Here is a 20,250-nt window from a genome sequence, read left to right as displayed (position 1 = left end):
TAATTAAGCATTATGTGTAGTCCTATTTTTTCTTTGCTATTTTGATGAATTGAAATGCTACATGCTGACAATCCTGATTTTTAAGAAAATAATAAAAAGATTATTTTTTTTAAAAGGAAGAAATTACGCAGAAATCTGTGTAACAATTATGTATAACCTCAGCAATAATGTGAGTGACAGACATTTTGCAGTAAAATTCAGACTTTGTTACATCATTTAGTACAAATGCATTCTTCATGTGGTTGTTAGGATAGGTTTCCATTCTGCCTTTGCTGGCTTGTATTCTGGGGGGGTTTGTTTGGTTTTGGTTGGTTGGTTGGTTTATTGCAGGGGGAGGTTGTTGGTTTTTTAAATTAAATTATAATCAGAGATGTCTAGAACTGACTCCTTAAGAAAAGACACTGAAATTATTTTGCACCTTCCTTAGATACTGTCTTGGAATACTGTCATCAATGGACCAAATTTTCAAAAAAAAGCCCAAAATCCTGTAAAATTTGAGTCTGCATTTCATGACCAGATTTGGGTACAGCAAACAAAAATATGCCATTTGCTGAAATGGAGAAGAATATGTGCCTACCACATTTCATTGCCTAGCTACCTGGTGGAGGTCAATCAGCATTTTTATGATCTCATTTTAGCGGCAGGTATCAGGCTGCCCTGGAAACTTCAAAGGAATTGCTTTCTCACTTGTAGCATGGGGCCCAGGGACTCCTGCACTGCGATGACTGGAGTGAGGAGGCAAGGTTCCTCTAGGGTTCCATCCAGGCAGTGGTAGGAGAGGGCATCTGGTTTCTGTAGTGCTCTCTGGGGAGGTCCCGCTCACAAGATGGTCTCTGGCATCCGAAGTTAACCAAGGCACTGTGCTTTCCCAGCCAGTGTGTATACTAGCATGCCTGGCTATGTGGGAGCAAACAACATGGAGGTTTCCATCCCTCTGTCTTCACAGGAGGACTGGGTAATTTGACACTCGACCTCTTAACCCAGCCGTCTTTTGTAGAAACTGAATTTCCTTCCCCACGGGGGAAGAATTTGAAGGAGACTGTTAGTTTCAATGGGTTTGGCATCATGGCCCCACCAGCCCCCTCTCCGCTCTGGTGCTGTGAAAGGAGACAATTTGGCTCCAAATGACTAATGCAGTTCCTTTTTAAGAAAATATTTTTTAAATTTCAGCCTTATCTGAGGTTATTGAGTCTATATCTGAGGTTAGAGTTATTAATTCATAATGACCTTCCATGTGGCCTTCCTGAGCTGAGGTTGCTCTGCATGTTGGCACGAACTGAGTAAAAATATTGCTGTGAAATGATAGACTGTGTTTATAGACAATAGGGCAAAATCCTAGCTTCTATTAAAAAAATAAAATTAAATTACTAAGAAGAGAGCATTTCCGCACTTTTAATGAGTATTGAGCTTGCCAAAATCTTTCAAATTGGTCCAGAGGTTTGGAATGAAGAATTATCATTTGAAGACGAACAATACGAGTTCTGCTGTAATTTCAGTAGCAATCCCCAGACCTGTTTTCTTTATGTCATGAAAACTTTAGAAACATAAACAGTGCTGAATTGCCACTGGTACTGAATAATGTGGCTTTTATTGTTGTCTGGGCTCTACTGTATATTCAAGTAAATAATTTAATACCGATTAATAAATGGAAGGTAACTAAAGATGACTGTGATCGAGTCTGTTGAAAATTTCTCAGTAGCCTTAATTTGTTAGTAAATTCAATATATTTTATTTAAGCAGAATCATATATACAGCATATTAACTTTTTTTCCAGGCAATCTTTACTCAGCACAGAAAGGCCAGATGTATGGGAATTGTAAAAAATCAGGATATGCATAAAAACTGTTCAAGTGCATAAAGCAGCCCCATCTGGAAGACATCTAACAGAAATGAAGTTGTACAAAACCATTCCATTGATAATAAAGCTAATTTTTATGGGTCTGACAAGTATGTAATTATGTTCAGTGGTGCTTTTCAGATTTTATCACAGTCAATAAACCGCAGTGGTAATTTCATTCCCATTTGACATATTTACATGGAAACATTTGATTGGAGGAATTAGTAACCCTGAAAGCCTTGATAGATATGTTTTAATGATCTGTGACCTCCGCAGTCCCTCATCTGTTTATTGTTGCAACAGGCGAGAAGTCGTTCCTCTGTGACCTCTGTGGCTTTGCCGGCGGGACACGTCATGCCCTCACCAAGCATCGGCGGCAGCACACAGGTCAGTAAAGCTGTCTTTACTCTTTGCTGTATTTTTTCCAGCAAGGGAGTCCCTCTACACTGGGGAGTAACGCAAGTCAAATAGCATGTTATAGCACAAATAATACGTCGGCTCATTGTTTACTTTGCTTTCTCTCATTTTTCTGTAAAATAGGCATGTCCAAGATCTGCATCTTAGCTGGGAGTTTGAGTAATTGGTTGAGGGGCAGTAGGGGGTATTTTTGGTGTTTTTTCTGAAGGAAGTAGAATTGCAAAGACTGGCTTTCTTCTTTAAATGAATGCAAAGTCTACTACTATTTTTTTTTCTGAGGCCCAAATAGATTACCTACTGTGAAGATTTTGCAAGAGTCTGCTAGAATGTCCCTCGGTGAAAATTAGAGGCTACATATAGATTAATCCATTATTTTGGACTGAGACATAGTTGAAAGCTAGTGTTGTTTCAGTTGCCCTTTTGTAATTTTAAGATAGTTTGTAATTAATAGGTGCAACTTTAAGAGTTACCACATGGTTGGCATGTAAAGCAGGATTTCTCTCCCAGAATTAGTAAAGCTCTCCTACCACCTGGTTATTAAAATTTAATATCAGACAAAATTAAATTGGTTCTTATTTCAGAAGACCAGAAAAAGTATAAGTATGAAACATTTATTAATGCATTGTACCTTAATTGTGTTTTTAAGTAGTTCCTTGCAAGTGTTTGATTATTTGAATAGATTTTGTTCAAACAGATGCAGAAGTGTTGCTGCTTAAGCCACTGTAGTTTTTGTTTTACTGACTATCATGAGGATAATGTAATATCATCGGGAATTGCTGTGTGAGTTAAGTGACCATTGTCTAATGTACAGTGGAAAGAAATGGCAAACAAATGAGAAGCTGTAGTTACATCATGAATTTTCCATGGATTTTGTAAAGGAATCTCAGTGGGAGATTTTATTATGTCCCTGAATAAACTAATCTTGATTGAGGACATAGACCATCTAAGTGCGTAATTTCATGGAGAGCAGCTACTCTCCTCCTTGAGAGCCTGAAGCCATTCTTTCCACCCTGTTTTCCGTTTATTAAAGCAATCATATTTGGAGGAAAGTCTGATGTATTCAAAAAGGTGGGGTTTTCTGTGCTGATCAGGCAATATCTTGAAACAGATCAGCTCCCTATGAGAGTACCGCCACAGTCAGTTCCCATTCACTGCAGGAAGTTTGTATTTTTAAAGTGTCCAGGAAAAGGCATTTAGTAAATATAATAAGTTCTCTTGGTAATACTCTCTTTGAATGATAACAGGAGCAATTGCAACTACTGGAATGGAAGCCGTACACCTCAATTGTAACTAACGGTTTCCATTTTTTCCGGTGCTTTGAAGGTTTATTACATGTTGGCTGAAGGTTACCAAATGTGGGCTAAGAATGAAAATGATTCCTTTTTTTCTTTAGCAGAAATAAATCATTGTTATCAATAGGATGGGAATTACCTTTTTGGGGTTTTTTGGCCTGCATAATTGGCACACTGGTACCACACATGTGTCTAAGACTCATTGTCATTTCAGCCACACAAATGGTAAATGATCAAGTGGAAGAAACGCATATCTTGTCTTTACTCTTCTGGTCTTTACGTGGTATGTGAGTGCAGATCTGGTTTCTCAGAAATGTAAGCCCTTATCATTGATTTTGTATTTATATTTATTTATCATTAGGACACAAGCTGATAGAAAAAAAAAATTATTTCCTGGTTTATGTGCAAAATTAGGCTGGAAGTATGGTATGTTACTGGTGAAAACCTGTCCACGTTTTTGATGACATTTTGCACTTCTTTTGCCAGTATCATAGAGAATTTTGTGCTGTGATCACAGAGATTTACAGGTTATAGATCATCAAGCTTGCATCTAGCAAGCATAACTTTGTATTTTATGTCAGGACTGGAGGCTCATCATTACTTTGCTGTTAACATTATACTATACAGGACAGTACCTCAGAGGAAGAGGGATCTGTCTTTTTGGCAGTTATCTGCCTCTCTGGCACAAACAATCAGAAATGATTCTTTAGCAGAAAAATTATCTATAGCTTTTATCTGTTTCAAGAATGATACAATCCACCTTTGCCTGCATTGTTGTACTAACATGGGTTCCTTTGTATTTTCATCCAGTGCACAACTTTATCTCAGTCCTTAGTTGCATGCACTCCTCTTTGTACCTGCATAGTTTCTCCTGTGTCCCCAGTTGGCACAATTTTCCCAGAGAAGAATGCCAAAGCAAATTAGAATTCAAGTTTGAAAAGGATAGGTATCAAAAATAGTCTAAATGGCTTAAATAATTCCCTACTGTATTACAAGCTGTCTAGCGGGCTGACACAGAACATCTTCCAATCCAAGATTTACTTCTATCACCTGTCAGAGACCCTTGATTCAAGGGCAAATGAGCAAATGCTCACATGTAGTTAAGGAGTCTTAACCAGCTTAACAGGCCTCCTCTTGTCCCAGCCTCAAGGCCTGAGGTGTCCTGAAACATCAGAGAAATGTTCAGCTGCTGATAGATATTCGACACAGGAGAGGATGGGCTGCAGGACCAGCCACTTAGACTTTTGATGCCCTTGATTCTTGTATTTCTTACTTTGTTCCTCTCTTTTCAGATGAGATTATTTTTATGTACCTGAAAAAATACCTTTATGTTGTGAAAGATGCATTTGTCAAAAAGAAGAAAATATCACAGGGATTGCAAATTATAACCATATAAAAAAAAAGACTGGAAGAAACTGGCCCTTGGTCACTCATGGAGCAAACTGTAGGAACTAGTTTGGTAAATAGAATGTTATCTGTGGAAGATACATTTTTGCTTTTTAAATTAAAAGAAGTACAGGAATGTTAAACTGAAAGAAAAAGCCATTAGTTTTTAAGACTTCACAAATGTTTGTATTTGATTTGTTTGCAAACATGATGCATCTCCATGCAGATTTCCTTCATACAGGCTTTCTCAACATTTCTCTACTACAAAGTAGAACTCTGAGGTAGAAGAAAAGAATTTGACTTATCAAGAAATCCCTGATATCTCAACAGTTGATGTTTTTGTTCTGTGTTAAATTTGTAATGTCCTTAATGACTGATCTGGTCTTGTGAGAAGCGCATACATGGCTATGTAAATAGCAGCTGCCCAATCTTCTATTTTGTGTATTGAATCAAAGACAACTTCAAGAGTGGACCAGAGTTTGACCAGAATTTCATCACACTGTAAAGAACACTTACATCTGTCTTTGTTGAATGCTTTGCAATAGACACTTGTGGCTGCCTAGGATGTGAGAAACTGTCTTGAGAGACTTAGACCACTTGCAATATCATCTGGTGCCATCTGGTAAATCAGGACAAGAATGTATATGCTGTAGTTCTGATGCCTCAGTGTGACTGGGAGGAAAATATGTCATCTTTTGAGTCATTCTGAAACAATTTTGGGTTTTTTTAAATTAATATTTTGTCCTGGTAAAAAAATCTACCTGATGATAGGAAGATAAATAACATTGCAAATTTTAGTGTAGGTTAAATTTAAAATTATTTTAATTTCACCAGGAATGGATTATCCAAATTTTGTAATAATAAAGAGTAAATAACCTCCAAAAATACGTGTGCATGGACACACACTAGAAACATGTATCATGTAATTTAAATATTTTGCCTTAATCATGATCAACTAGGGAATTGCATAAGAGATTAAAAAAAAACAAGGGTAATTATTTCTGGTTCAAAATGAAAACATGAAAACCCTTAATTCTTAAATATAAAATGTCTTCTTTTTACGTTCTTGTTGTTATTGTTCTACTCACCTCGTGTGTCTGCTCTGCCTGCCTTTTTGTATTGCTATAGTTTTCCCTTCCTCTACATGTTTTCCAGTAAACTTCCATCTAGTAGCTGGCTTAATCCAGCAGTGCTAATAAGTCACAGCCTGTGTTCTCTTGCATGAAATTCCCTTTTAATGTTGGCTAGTACTCCTACAAATTGCAAAAACTCCATCCTCATCTTCTGCACAATGGCACACTACTTTTTCTTCTTGAGTGTTGGTTGTGATGGAATTTTCCTGAGGATCATAGAAGTATGTTACAGTAGTAGAGCGTTAGAGGGTAAGTACCCTTATTGTGCACAGCAGTTCTATGACAGTCACCCTGACCCTATGGAACTGCTTAAGAAAACTGTGTCTTTGTTCAAATATTTTCATGAATTTTTGAACATGGTAGCTTGTATCATACAGATCACTGTTTGTATGATTGCTTCTGCTCACTCATTTCAATCTGGTGCTTCTCAAGACATTTATAGGTCAATGTAATAAAGAAAGAAAATTTAATAATATATGTGTTTTTATCCAGATGAGTGACTCGCTTTGTGTTTCTATTTCTCATGTGAACTGCTCTTTGACTTTAATGTGTAGTTACATTACTCGGCATTGAATTTAATGTATAATGTAGCCTCTTCTCTTCAACATCCCCACCACAGCTTAAAAAAATTATAATGTTGAATAGCACAGAAAACATAGTACAGTATGAAGACATACTGCTCTTTTCAGCAAGAGGAGAGGTGAAATTTGAAGAGGATGTGTGTCACTTTTCCTTTTCCATTTATGCCAACATTTGCAGCAGAGTGTGGAACTTAATAATATCAAACCTTTGGACAGAAATGAGACCAAAACCCTGGGTATCTTAAAACCTTTTGCCTAAGAGAAATTGTCCAGTGGACAGTTTTCCTCCCATTTTTGAAAATACAAATGTCAATAATTTTTTGCTATGGAAGACCAACTCCGTGGCATCTAGAGTGTTTCTCATAAGAAAGCAATGTAACAAGGATGTACTTATATTTATATGTCTTTCATGCAAAAACGTTGACCAGGCTAAAAGTAAACAGAGTTTACCATAATGTACTTCGGGCTTCGTTAACAAGCCTGTAAGTGCCTCTCCAGGGAACAACCTTAACAAATGCAAGAAATAGTTGGAAATAAGGAGAAAAAAAGCCCGCGACATGTAAGCAGATGGCTGCATTTTGTGGTCTACTCATTCCTTAGGTCAAGTGAAAAAATGAAACTTCTAGTATTCTTGCTGTGCTGCTCAACACATCATGTGAAAGACAAATAGGACTAAAAGCAATAGTTCCCTGTTGAGACAACCAGGGTAAGATTTCTTCCATCTTATTAAGATTCTGATTAGTTACTCAAGACTTCCAAATTGAAGGCACCATATGATTTTATTTTTTTCCCTTCATTTATGTGAAAGCTAGATACTCAGTTGCACATTCATATAAATGCTGTATATAACCTATAGGTAAAAATTGCCTGGAGAGTGATGATTATAAATAAAAATTTCATTTTGCTATCCACAACTCAACATCTGTCACCAGATTCATAGTTTTTTGTTATTGTTTTATTACATTTTTACTTTAAAATGTACATGTTAAGTACATAACTGCACAGATAAATTTATAATTGCAGTGAGATGTGCCCTGTGTCCTAACCAGCTCATCAACAAATACAAGGAACTCAAAAGAGGTAAAATCAGAGAAAAGAGGAAGAAGGAAAGAAAGAGAAAGCTGTAATTTGTGTATGTGTGTGTGTGTGTGTGTTGGAGGCGAGGTTCCTTGCTCTTGGAATGTGTGTTCTTCCTTTCCCCCTCCCCTTCAGAGCTTGCTGAACGTTGGGTCATTTTGGGGCACCTATCTTTCTTTTTGGTGGGATTTTCTCTAAATTGGAGAGACATCAATTTGATGGGTGGACCACTCGGTGGATAAAGAACTGGCTGGATGGCCGCACGCAAAGAGTTGTGGTCTGGCTCGATGTCCGGCTGGAGACCGATAACGAGTGGTGTCCCTCAGGGATCAGTGGTGGGACCAGTCTTGTTCAACATCTTTGTTGGTGACATGGACAGTGGGATTGAGTGCGCCCTTAGCAAGTTTGCCGATGACACCAAGCTGTGTGGTTCGGTTGATACGCCGGAGGGAAGGGATGCCATCCAGAGGGACGCTTGTGAGGTGGGCTGATGCCAACCTTATGAAGTTTAACCATGCCAAGTGCAAGGTCCTCCACCTGGGTCGGAGCAATCCCAGGCATGGCTACAGGTTGGGCAGAGAAGAGATTCAGAGCAGAGAAGGACTTGGGGGTGTTGGTCGATGAGAAACTTAACATGAGCCGGCTTCAGTGTGCGCTCGCAGCCCAGAAAGCCAACCGTACGCTGGGCTGCATCAAGAGGAGCGTGACCAGCAGGTCGAAGGAGGTGATCCTGCCCCTCTACTCTGCTCTTGTGAGACCTCACTTGGAGTATTGTGTGCAGTTCTGGTGTCCTCAACATAAAAAGGACATGGAACTGTTGGAACAAGTCCAGAGGAGGGCCACGAGGATGATTAGGGGACTGGAGCACCTCCCGTATGAAGAGAGGCTGAGAAAGTTGGGGCTGTTGAGCCTGGAGAAGAGAAGGCTGCGTGGAGACCTCCTAGCAGCCTTCCAGTATCTGAAGGGGGCCTACAAGGATGCTGGGGATGGACTCTTCATCAGGGACTGTAGTGACAGGACAAGGGGTAACGGGTTAAAACTTAAACAGCGCGTCCTGGGTTCAGCAGCAGCAGTCAGTTTTTCTTCTTAGTAGCTGGTGCAGTGCTGTGGTTTTGACTTTTGGCCTGGGAATAATACTGATAAAGCCGATGTTTTCAGTTGCTGGTCAGAATGTTTACCCTGACCAAGGACTTTGTGAGTCTCATGCTCTGCCAGGGAGGAGGGGAAGCTGGGAGGAAGCAGGGACAGGACACCTGACCCAAACTAGCCAAAGAGGTATTCCATACCACAGCACGTCATGCCCGGGGGATGTAACTGGGAGTTTCCTGGAAGGGCATGTCTTCTGCTCTGTCGGACTCATTTTCGGCAGGTGGTATCGTGTTCTCTTCCCTTGTTATTTCTCTTATCATTATTATTATTGGTGGTAGCAGTAGTGATTTGTGTTATACCTTAGTTATTAAACTGTTCTTATCTCAACCTGTGGGAGTTGCATTCTTTCGATTCTCCTCCTTGTCCCTCCAGGAGCGGGGGGAAGAAAGGTTGGGGGGGGAAGTAGACTGTGTGGTTCTGATTTGCGGCCTGGGCTTAAACCACGACACAGAGGAAGTTTAGATTGGATATAAGGAAGAAATTCTTTACTGTGAGGGTGGTGAGGCACTGGAATGGGTTGCCCAGGGAGGTTGTGAATGCTTCATCCTTGGCGGTGTTCAAGGCCAGACTGGATGAGGCCTTGGGTGACATGGTTTAGTGTGAGGTGTCCCTGCCCATGGCAGGGGGGTTGGAACTAGATGATCTTAAGGTCCTTTCCAACCCTAACTATTCTATGATTCTATGATTCTATGATTTGTTATTGATAAAGTGAGAGATGGTGAGGCATGCACAAGTCTTCTATAATGGTGAGGTGTGTGGGAGGTTAGTTTGGGGATTTTTTACCTTTATTAATCTTTAAATACATAGACTTTGTCCTTAATAGCACATTCTTGGATGCACTGGTTTATAGTTATGACATATTGTTGTTTAAAAAATAGTCAATATTGGTTTTTTGATTTGTATTGTTTTAATTTTGTATTAATTAGATCTTTGGGGGTGGGGGAGAATCCCGCTGGCATACTTAATGGCAGCCCCTATAAAAATAAAATTAAGCTTGTTGCTTGAAATGTCTGGGGGCAGGAAGGGGAGAAGGAAAATTGGGACACAAAGACTGATAAAGAGCATTCTGGCCAAAAGATAAGGAAGATAAAAAGTACTTAAATGAATGGTTCTGGGAAAAACTGAAACAGATAAATAAAAGTACTGCTGCTATAGCTAATACAGTCTGCAACACCCCCAACCTAAAGAAGTACCTATTTTTTTTTCCATAAAAATAAATACCTTTTCCCTTGTGCAGCTGCTAAGAATTACAGGCCAAGCTAGGCAGTCTTTTTCCTCCTAGTTCAGTTGGCTTTTGTTGCGTGGTGCTGCCGTGATGTATTTTCTGTCAGGTGAGATTTACACATAGTCCACTTGACAGGAGCAGTTAGCCACAAGGATTTCCTAAGGAGAAACTTCCTGGAGCAGTGGGCAAGGATTATAATTTTTCTTCTGGTCACAACAGAATTTGCAAACCCTTCTGGCTTCCCCAGGCCCTGCCTCAGCACAGCAGCACCTTTACCAGACACACCGTCCCCTGAATGACAATCTAAAAATCTTCATTCGGTTCAGATCTGCTCTTTATATTTTTACAAGGGGCAAGTTGGCAAGGTTCTAATGCATTTTAAATGAAAGCAGTTAAAATAAGTATGTATGTTATCTAAAATACCTGTGGCTTTACTACTTAGGCTTGAAAATGTTGCTATCTTCTTTAATACTAGAAGATAAAATGAATCAGGCACAGGAAATCTTCAGTTCAAGAACAGGTTACGTTGCTAGGGAGTCCATGGCCTCCCAGAGAGTTTAATTGAAGCAGCAGCCAGTAGCATTCAAGCTGCTGGGAGAATCAGCTTCTTTAGAGCAGAGAGTCAATGTCTGACAAGAAAACCTCGTTTGGGGCAGGAAAGACATACTTTCTAGCAGTCTCAATTTGTCCAGTGTAGAGGCTTCTGCATTGTGTCCTGCCCCTTCACCTTTCCTTGTCCCATGAAACAATAAATGAAAAATAGTGGCTGATATTCTCTCCAGCAGCAGTTAAAAGCAATTATTCCAAATCTTTATGGAGCTTTCAGAAGCTGCTCTGTTATCCTTCCATCGAGCATTAAGGGCTTTTCAGGCCTGAAAACCTTTCATTTCTTTTTCCCTTTGAATGAAAAAAAAACCAAACCAACATTCTCCAAGAATGAAAAATGCAGATTTCTGGGGTTTTTTTCTCAGAATTCTGGCAGAATCTTTTTAGAAGTCTTGAATGTCTCATACTTTAATAATGCTTGAAAAATCTGTATTGGAGGAATGGCCGCTTGGGAGTGGTCTTTTGCTAGCAGTGTGTCTTCTGCTGGTGGTCTCCTTTCAGTCTGAAGAGCTGCAAATTGTATCTGCTAAGAAGCTTAGGCTTCAGTTTTGAAACTGCCTATTCTAGACCTCTGTACAGTCTGCAAGGTCATTGTCCATCCCTAGCAGTTTTATTTGGACTTCTTAAGTTAGAGATCTTGATTCATTGTGTAGTCTTTAGGATAAATACTTCTGAGGGTTTGCACAACACAGTCAAGGTCACCTAAGTTAGGAGCTGCCTTTTGTCCTCTGCATACAGAAAGAAAACTGTTTCCTCCCTAAATGGTAATTACATGTGCCTGTAAGCCACACAAAATGTTTCTGGAGCAACCAGTTGGAAAAATGGGATACAGGTTTCTTAGCCAGGCATCACAGCATGTGTATCTGTTATGAGATTTTGTCTTAGTGTCTTCTAAGGAGTGGACCCCTCCGCTGGAAGGAAAAATACCCTTTTCACATAATGGTTTATAAGCTAGAGATTTTTATCTTTTTTCAACTAATAGTCCTCTAGAAATTATCAGTGCAGCTGCACATTAGGCAGAGAGATTGAAGTTTTGTCTTCTGAAAATATTATTCTCCTACTCTAGGTTTAGTGGTTTGGGATGGGGGGGGGGTGTGGGGGGTGTGTGTTCATTAACCTTTCAAGTCCTGCTGAAATTGGCCCACTGTTCAGAAAAGATTCACGAGGGCAGAAGGAGAGCAGGCAAGAGAGGGGGAATAGAGCACTGAGTTCTGCTTCATATTCTCAGTCTTGGTATTACTTAATAGATAAGATAAAAAAATCCAGGACTAGAGACAAAAACAAAGACACTTTTCCCCTGGAGATGTTCCTTTCTGAGCAGGAATAGAATACAAGCTTCAGACTGATTTCTCACTTTCTGTCTCCAACAGTGTTGCTTTCAGGGCTGTTCATAGGCCCAACTTCAACAGAAAGTGTAATGTGAAAGGAATGCGTGTTACCTGGTGATGATATTGGCAAGAAATAAGGCCCAGTATCATGGTCACCCTGTTTCAGTGCAGTTCTTTCTGGCTACTGATGTGTATGTGTCACAGTGAGAATAGTATTTTGCAATTAATACATGGTATTTGGAAATCAGTTTTGTATCTGTGGTTGTTATATATACCTGGACTAAGATCTTTCTCAGGGGATATGCCAGAAATTTAGACTTGTCTTCGTTTCTGCTGATGAAAGCTGATAATGCATATCTTCTCTTGTCACCTTCTAGGAGAGAAACCATTCAAATGTGATGAGTGTAACTTCGCTTCCACAACACAATCGCATCTGACACGACATAAGCGCGTCCATACTGGAGAAAAGCCTTACAGATGTCCCTGGTGTGACTACAGGTAATGAGTCATTAACTAAAGCATGATGAGAAAAGGGTTAAGGTGATCAGATGAGGTTCATTTGAAGTCACCAATAAAAATATATTGCCATTAAAACACCATCAGGGCAGCAGTAATTGCATATTAAATTAGGAGCTAAATTTAAAAACTTAGTCTTCAGGATTTAGGTATTACTTTATAAGGAAGAACAAATGATGGGAAACCTTTTCCTGGTAACACTGCAGTGCTAATGTTGAGCGTTTGTTTCACAGCTGCTCTAGTGTCTGTTAGAATTCTCCATGGTGAGGCCACTTCTCTGCATTGCCTTTTCAAATCAGTTGCAGTTTTGAAATTTTTCTCGGTTGAGTTGCAACCATTTCACAAAGAAAGAAAAAGTTCCCTAAAAGGCTTAGCAGCCTAAATACTCACCAGACACTTATTAGAATGGGAAGCAACTGGAGCTAGTTACAGGGCTGCAGAGTCTTGGTGTTCTGCTCCAGTTTTCCTTCTCTGTGCCAGCAGGCTGTTTGGATGACAGTTGGCCATAGTGTTGGTTGCATGGCAGAGTGTCCCATGCTGCACCACTAAGCCCCATCCTGTTAGGGCACCAGATTCAAAAATCACATGAACAGACAGTTAAGATTACTTCTGGTTCTCATCCCATGTATCTTTAGTTCATTATCGACTACTTATGAAATTATCTCACATTGCCTCTTAAATGATTCTTCACCCTTAAACATACTTCTACAATTTGGAATACCTTAATACATTACAGTGAGGTGACTATCCTGTGTGTACAATAAAGGAATGCGTGGAAGTTATTCATGAGGAATTTGCAAGAGTTGATGTTCAAAAAGGTTTTACAAAATTAGTATTATATTTGATATATTGCATATGATTATGTAATTAGACGCATGTGCTGTGATACATGCACACAAGAGGAGAAAGTTAAACGTTTGATTATACCACTACGGCATTTTTTACTTTCTTTTAGTGCTGAGCATACAACTGTAATGTTCTTTTAGAATGAGTTTTAATGTAGTTTCCTAAAACAAGATTATATAACAAAGCCTAGCAGCTCTCATAATACCTGGTTCCATGCTATTTACAAGCTACTATCCAGAAAGCTCCTGTACATAAAGGTTCTGCAATAATCATGCTGTTTCTCTGCAAAATCTTTTGTTGCATTGGTTTGTGTGTGTGGAGCAAATGTTCTGTGAACTCTTCTGTATTGAGCACCCATTACATTACTGCCTAGAACTGCAGAGACCTGAATTTTACAATCTCGGGCTGGGGGGAGCTTCCATTTCTGTGATGCTACCTTAACATTCTCCCTGGTTTTGGGGGTTTGTTTGGGGGGTTTTATTGTTGTTGGCTTTTCTAATAGAAGCATTTCTGTAAGTCATCTAAGAAAGAGAGGTGTTTTTGTGTTTGTCAGATTGGTTTCATTAAAAGGTCTATGTTGAATAAAAAGTATATAAGCAACAGTGTGACATGATGTACTGCACTGAAGGTAAAAGGAGTGCTATCTTTGATGCTGCATATCAATTTTGCAGTCATTCACTTTAATCATAGAATCAACTAGGTTGGAAAAGACCTTTAAGATCATCAAGTCCAACCTTTATCCGAGGACTGCCATGACCACCACTAAACCATGTCACTGAGGGCCTCATCTATATGTTTTTTGAACATTTCCAGGGACAGTGACTCCACCACTTCCCTGGGCAGCCAGTTCCAATGCCTGAGCACTCTTTCAGTGAATAAATTTTTCCTAATACCCAGCCTAAACCTCCCCGGCACAGCTTGAGACCGTTACCTCTTGTCCTATCACTTGTTACGTGGGACAGGAGACCAGCCACCTCCTCTCTCCATCTTCTTTTCAGGTAGCTGTAGAGAGCAATAAGGTCTCCTCTGAGCCTCCTCTTCTCCAGACTAAACAACCCCAGTTCCCTCAGCCGCTCCTCATCACACTTGTGCTTCAGACCCTTCACAAGCTTCATTGCTCTTCTCTGGACTTGCTACAGCACCTCAGTATCTCTCTTGAGGCCCAGATCTGAACACAGTACTTGAGGTGCAGCTAATGAACCATACCAATTGGAAAGAATAGTCCTATTACAGAACTAGGTAATGAGGGGTGGGTTATGGTGGGTTTGAGTTCCTGGCTTGAAGACCCTAAAGACTGGGAGCTTTGTAGATGTGAATCAGTTTGCAGTTTGGGGTTTGTTACACGCATGCAATGAGTAGATGCAATTCCCTCAGTAAAACAAAACGCAAAACTTTAATGCTCTGTTAGTGGAAGACAGGAGATAATTTTTCTTTAGATAGAGTTTTCTGTATGGGATAGACATTCCATGTGATGACAAATTTTTTACTAGTATTTTATTATACTGGAGGTTATTAGAGAAGAAGCAAGCATAACTTTATCAGGACTAACAAGAAATCTCTGAGCATCCCCTGCCTCTATATTATTGAAATATAAACATTTCATGGTAATAGGGCGTTAGTTTCCATCCCTTGCAGGCCAATTTTGACCTAATCTTTGAAAGGTGATCTCTACAGATACCAGCTGATGAAGCTTTGATTCTGCAGGAAATTTGTTCTGAGCTCAGCTGAAAAACATCTGGCAGGGATGCAGAAATCAGAGCTGTGCCCCTGCTGCAAGTTCATAGAGGCAGTGAGGCACTGCGTAACTGCAGAGGAGCCAGTAGAAGGGTTGCTGTATTTATTAGCCCAGCAGTCCTGCATGTGCCGGCCAGTTTCCACAATCCTGGGATATTAGCCAGCCTTGTTGGCAACTCTGATTTTTGCTCTCTACCCACCTCTCCTTTTTTTTTTTTTTTTTTTTTTCTCTTCTTTTTTCTCTTTTTCTTTTTTTTTGTTCTAAAATATAATTTGAAGGGAGTCACACGTTGCCTCCTTGTCAGCTTACCCAGTACTATCTCTTTTCATGGATAGGTATTAGCACCTCTGTAAATAATGTTCTTTGTACCAGTTCGGCAGACAGCATGTACTCTTGTGAGTGTCACCTACAGAAACATAAACCCGAGATTCTAAAATCTCCTGACCTAGTGATAAAATTCACCCCCATGTGTAGAGTTTGAGTTCTCACTGTGGTGCTTTCAGCTCAGCCCTTGCACTGTAAGTTTGTCCAGACTATTTCAGATGTTGCTGTTTAGTGTTGCTTGGCAACTGCAGACTCTTTAATGACCCTCGTAGTTTCAGCGAGGTGAATATTTCTCGTTTTGTGTACGGATATGGGGTAGAGTATTGTTAGTGCTACCATAAAGTCTCCTTTCACTGAGAGGTGAAGTCATCTCTCTGTTGTGCAAAGTAGTTTGAGACACTTGAATTAAAAGAGTGTCTAAATACAAGGTACTCTAATTATTCCTGTTCAGCTCATCAGTGCTCAGAGGGTTCTTAGGGATTCCTGATTTCAAGCTTTTCAATTCCTCAGGAGGAAATTGTGAACAATCATCCTGCAAAAACTCTTGCCAGTATAGTGAGTGAAAGGCTAGCTAACCCTAGCTAGAAGTACAGAAAGAAAGGCTATTAAGAGAATCTAATCTGAATTTAGGAACAGTTATGAAAATCTGGATCACCTGGGACTGGACAAGCACCTAGAAATTATTAGATTTTTGAGTTTGTTTGTTTGGGTTTTTTTTCTTGTTTAGCAGCAAAATCTGAAGTGGAATAGGCAGTAAGATACTGTGGAAAAAAGATTGACTTTGGCTGCATAGAACAGAAAAGGGAATTTATTCCCTGTATAACCCACAGCATGAGAAATTCTTTCCTTAGCTAGGGAAATACATGAATGGATATGAGGTTTTGAAGTGAATAATAAACCTAGCATTTTTAGCTCACAAGTATCTTCTCAAATGTATGCATATTCCAAAAAGAAAATGGGAGATTTTGTGCATTTTACCAAGTTACTTTTATAATCTATGCTTACTGTTCTACTTAAATATTCTTTACAAAATATTGCCTTCAACCTCTAATTTTCGAACTGTGACCACTTGATGTTTCTTCTTGTCTATATCTTTTGTATATTGATAACTCAGGAAGAAACATTTGATTTTCTGTATGTCCCTTCTAGTAACAACTGTAATTTGAAATTATATTTTCAGCCTAGTTTTTAAAATAGAATTTTTTGAAGGAAGAAAAATATATATTCATAAATATAAAAATTTGCTTGTTGATATTTTTTCATGTTTGTGTTTTCAATTTAGGTTTGCCTTATTTAGATAAAAATGCCCACAATTTTCCTTTGCATTTATTTTTCAAATCACACAGCATATCTCTCCATTCTTAAGTCAGTGTGCTTTGTCATACAAAAATATTCATTCACTCCTAATGAATGTCCAACTTAATTTTATCATACGGAATTGGTCCCATAGGGCCCTGCACCACCATTACATATGCAGTGCTTTTTTTAATATTTCTTAGTCATTTAAAAAAGATGTGTTATGTGGCTGAACTTTTCAGATTACATGATCCTAGAGTTATGCTGACAAGAATATTGTTTGCATTTGGTAATGGGCACAGAGTGTAGTCACAAGCCATATAACCTCCAGAAACTGAACAGCACCTGGGAACTTCAGCTGATTAAATCTGTTGGTTTTATAGTCGATGGCCAGAGTTTCTAAACCTGCAACACACTTAGGCAGCTAAATTTAACCTGATTTCACAAGTGCTAAACTCCCCTAAGTCAGATGATGTCAATGAATGATGCAGATATACATCATTTTCAAAAACTGAACTGGGTTTATGCATGTGTCTGAAGTAAATAATTAGGAATCTCATTTTAGTCATATGTTAGGCTTTAAATTCAACTCCCATTGGTACTGACTTTCCATGTAACTATCACAACTGCTCAAGCAAGTAATAAATAATGTTCATGGGGTGTGTGTGAAGGGGATTTTTTTGGTACAAAATGGGTCTGGATTATATTGTTTTGCAGTAAAACAATGGGGGCAAAAGGCAGATCCCTGCTTTACTTGCATAATCAAATTTGCTGGAGTTCAGGGCTCAGGAGGAGCACTGGCATAGTTTTGTAATACAGAAACAGTATTGCTACAACTTTGACCATTGAGCGTGTGGGACAGGTATAATGTTAATGTACTTTGTGCCATCCCTGCGATGCAATTAAACAAAATTACTTTTCATTTCTCAGGGAATTCACCGTATGGTTATTTTGCATAGAGTACCCGTGGCAGTTAGGGGAAGAAGGGAGTGGAGGGCAACATCCAGGGGATTGGTGGTGTTCTGCAGCACAGATAAGAGCATTTAGAACAGCCATGCCAGCAAAACAGCATTAATTCCATAAATACACCTTTCTGTAAAGTATATGTCTTGTGAAGGATGTCTGACAAGACTGAGAATAAATAGCATACATTTTTAATATAATTATGTAAACTAAAATAAATATTTTACATTTATTATGCATAATACAATAATTAGACAACATTCTGTAAGGGATTATGGCATCTGAAATTCCAACTGTGGAAGGATTCATTGCATATTCTCAGCAGCAGCGGCAGCATGACTTAGGGGGAGTGACTCCACAGGGGCTACTTTTCTTGTTTTTTGGACAGCATCCCTAGGGAGTTCCTATTTCCCTCTGACTTATAGTATCTGTTCATAGGTTGCAAAGACCAGTTTATAATACACACCAGGATTTGCACCTAACGTCATAAGAATGTGCAAAGTAAGTGTTTTAGCTCTATTTATATTGGTGATTCTAAGAACCTTTAATTGTCTTGGTATGGTTACATCAGCTGTGCAGCATTTCCTAGTTGTATCAAGGATAACTAGGTATTCCTTTAAATGGTAAAGTAGCAATATGTACTTACTCATAGCAAAACTGAAAGGCTGTTAAGACAACTTCCACATAAAATGGTGAAACAGTGTATTTGACATTAAAATGCTAACATTAGTCTGCTCTTTGTAATCAGTGAAATTTAACATGCATGTATAGGAAATAAGTAGGTTATACAACTGTATGGAACATTAGGCTGATGAGGACTCCAAGTGGCAACCCCCATTGCACTGTGGAAAACCACTTTTATATATATATATATATATATATATATATGTATATATATATCACAAAAGCAGAATTAGGGAAAAAAAAAAGTGCGTATACTTTGTACTAATATGAAATTGCTGAGAACAATAATGCATGCATTTAGTTAGAACAAGCTGGGCCTTCAGGAAGCACTGAAGCTTCTGTTGTGATCAGCAGCAGGAGTTGAGGATATCCAGTGCCTTGTGCTAGCAGACTTTCATAAACAAATGAAGATAGAAGTTTAGAAAGAGATTCTGTCAGTGCATGGTCATAGTTCCCAGATTCAAACACCACAGAACAGTATTCAGTCCCTAGTTTTTAATAAACATTCAGATAAAATATTTGCTAATATTTGTATTAATCTGGAATAAAATATGCTGTAGCATTTAAGACTATAAAGGAAAAATAATCTGAAATAAAATTTGTCTACAGCTACAAAACCACTTTAATTGTTCTGGTGAATACATGGCATACAAATAATAGTATTATTCCCTTTATGATGTTTCTGTTGCGTAAGAAAACTTTTTCATATTCACCTGAGTTATAGCAAATAGTTCATATGGTAAACTTGGAATAAAAATATGCAGTGTGATAGTGTAAAATACAGATCAGCTCTCATGTTAACCTAGAAACTTGACTTCAGGTGTAATTCCTAACATTCAGAAACTTGTAGAAGCAGGGAGCACACAATTAATGATCTGGCCCTCACTGGGACACGCTGTCCTCACTGACTGAGAAATCCTCTCTCCAATTTTGGAGAGTTGTGGTGGCAGCAGCATACAAAAGAACTTAAACTCCCTCTTGCACAGCTCTCCCTGGTCTCGCTGCCAGATGCCAATGTCACTGCGTGAACTGCTAGAAAAAAACACATACATGTGCACGCACGCGCAAATATATTGATGTATGTAGACTTGCTGACTACCGTCCACAATGAAAAAGTGTCCACCCACTTAAGAGACTTTTAGCGCAGCATGCATTTCTGAAGTTCTTTGCCTTCTGTATTTTTAATTAATAGCAGAGTAAATGCACTCTACTTGGTAGAAGGATAATACATTTTTTAATTTATTTTAATGAATAATACTTACTCCTTATGATATGGAAATCCATCAGTAATTCCCTGAGCGTTGGTAACTCAAGCTTCTTTTGGGTTTTGGGGTTTTTGTTTGGTTTTTTTTTGGCTTAGTTGGAGCTTTTTTTCTTATTTCTATTTATTTATTTTTTATTTATTCCATTTATCCTTTTTTTTTTTTTTTTTTAATTCTGTGGCCTCTCTAAGTAAGAGGAATTAAAAATTGCCTTCTTAATTCAATGAATCTGTGGCTCTCATGCTAACACTGAACCACCAGACTTGGGACTTTAAGGATTTGACTAAATATCTTTAAACCAGTGATGCAATTGATAATAGTATTGATAATAGCCGTTGATAATAGTATTCTAGCCTCATTTGGGGTTAAGTCCTTTGAAGAACAACTTTCAAGTGATGTATGTAAGCCTAAACACCATGGTAAATTATGCATTGGTGGCCACAGAGTTTCATGTTATTGAGACATGCAGTCATTTGGATATCAATGTAAAAATTCCTATATCATTTTAAGTTCTGACAGCTTCTCTCTTGCAGCCTGTCAAAATCGTAGCTCAGTGCTCTATCAGGTTGTGCAGATTTTTAAGTTCTGCAAAA

At 38.8% G+C, this 20,250-nt stretch overlaps 1 protein-coding gene across 3 annotated transcripts in view; it reads left to right on the top strand.

Annotated features, from left to right (window-relative positions):
• Positions 1-20,250, top strand: part of ZNF407 (zinc finger protein 407) — a 343,995-nt gene that overhangs the window by 199,666 nt on the left and 124,079 nt on the right. For all 3 annotated transcript variants that reach the window (XM_080611327.1, XM_080611326.1, XM_080611325.1), the window contains 2 exons: positions 2,141-2,224; positions 12,409-12,529. In XM_080611327.1, the coding sequence (XP_080467453.1) occupies positions 2,141-2,224; positions 12,409-12,529 (205 nt within the window). The remainder of the gene's footprint in view (positions 1-2,140; positions 2,225-12,408; positions 12,530-20,250) is intronic.

The sequence above is a fragment of the Psittacula echo genome (genome assembly GCF_963264785.1).
Source record: "Psittacula echo genome assembly, chromosome: 2".
NCBI lineage: Eukaryota > Metazoa > Chordata > Aves > Psittaciformes > Psittacidae > Psittacula > Psittacula echo.
This window is presented reverse-complemented; position numbering and strand designations above follow the sequence as displayed.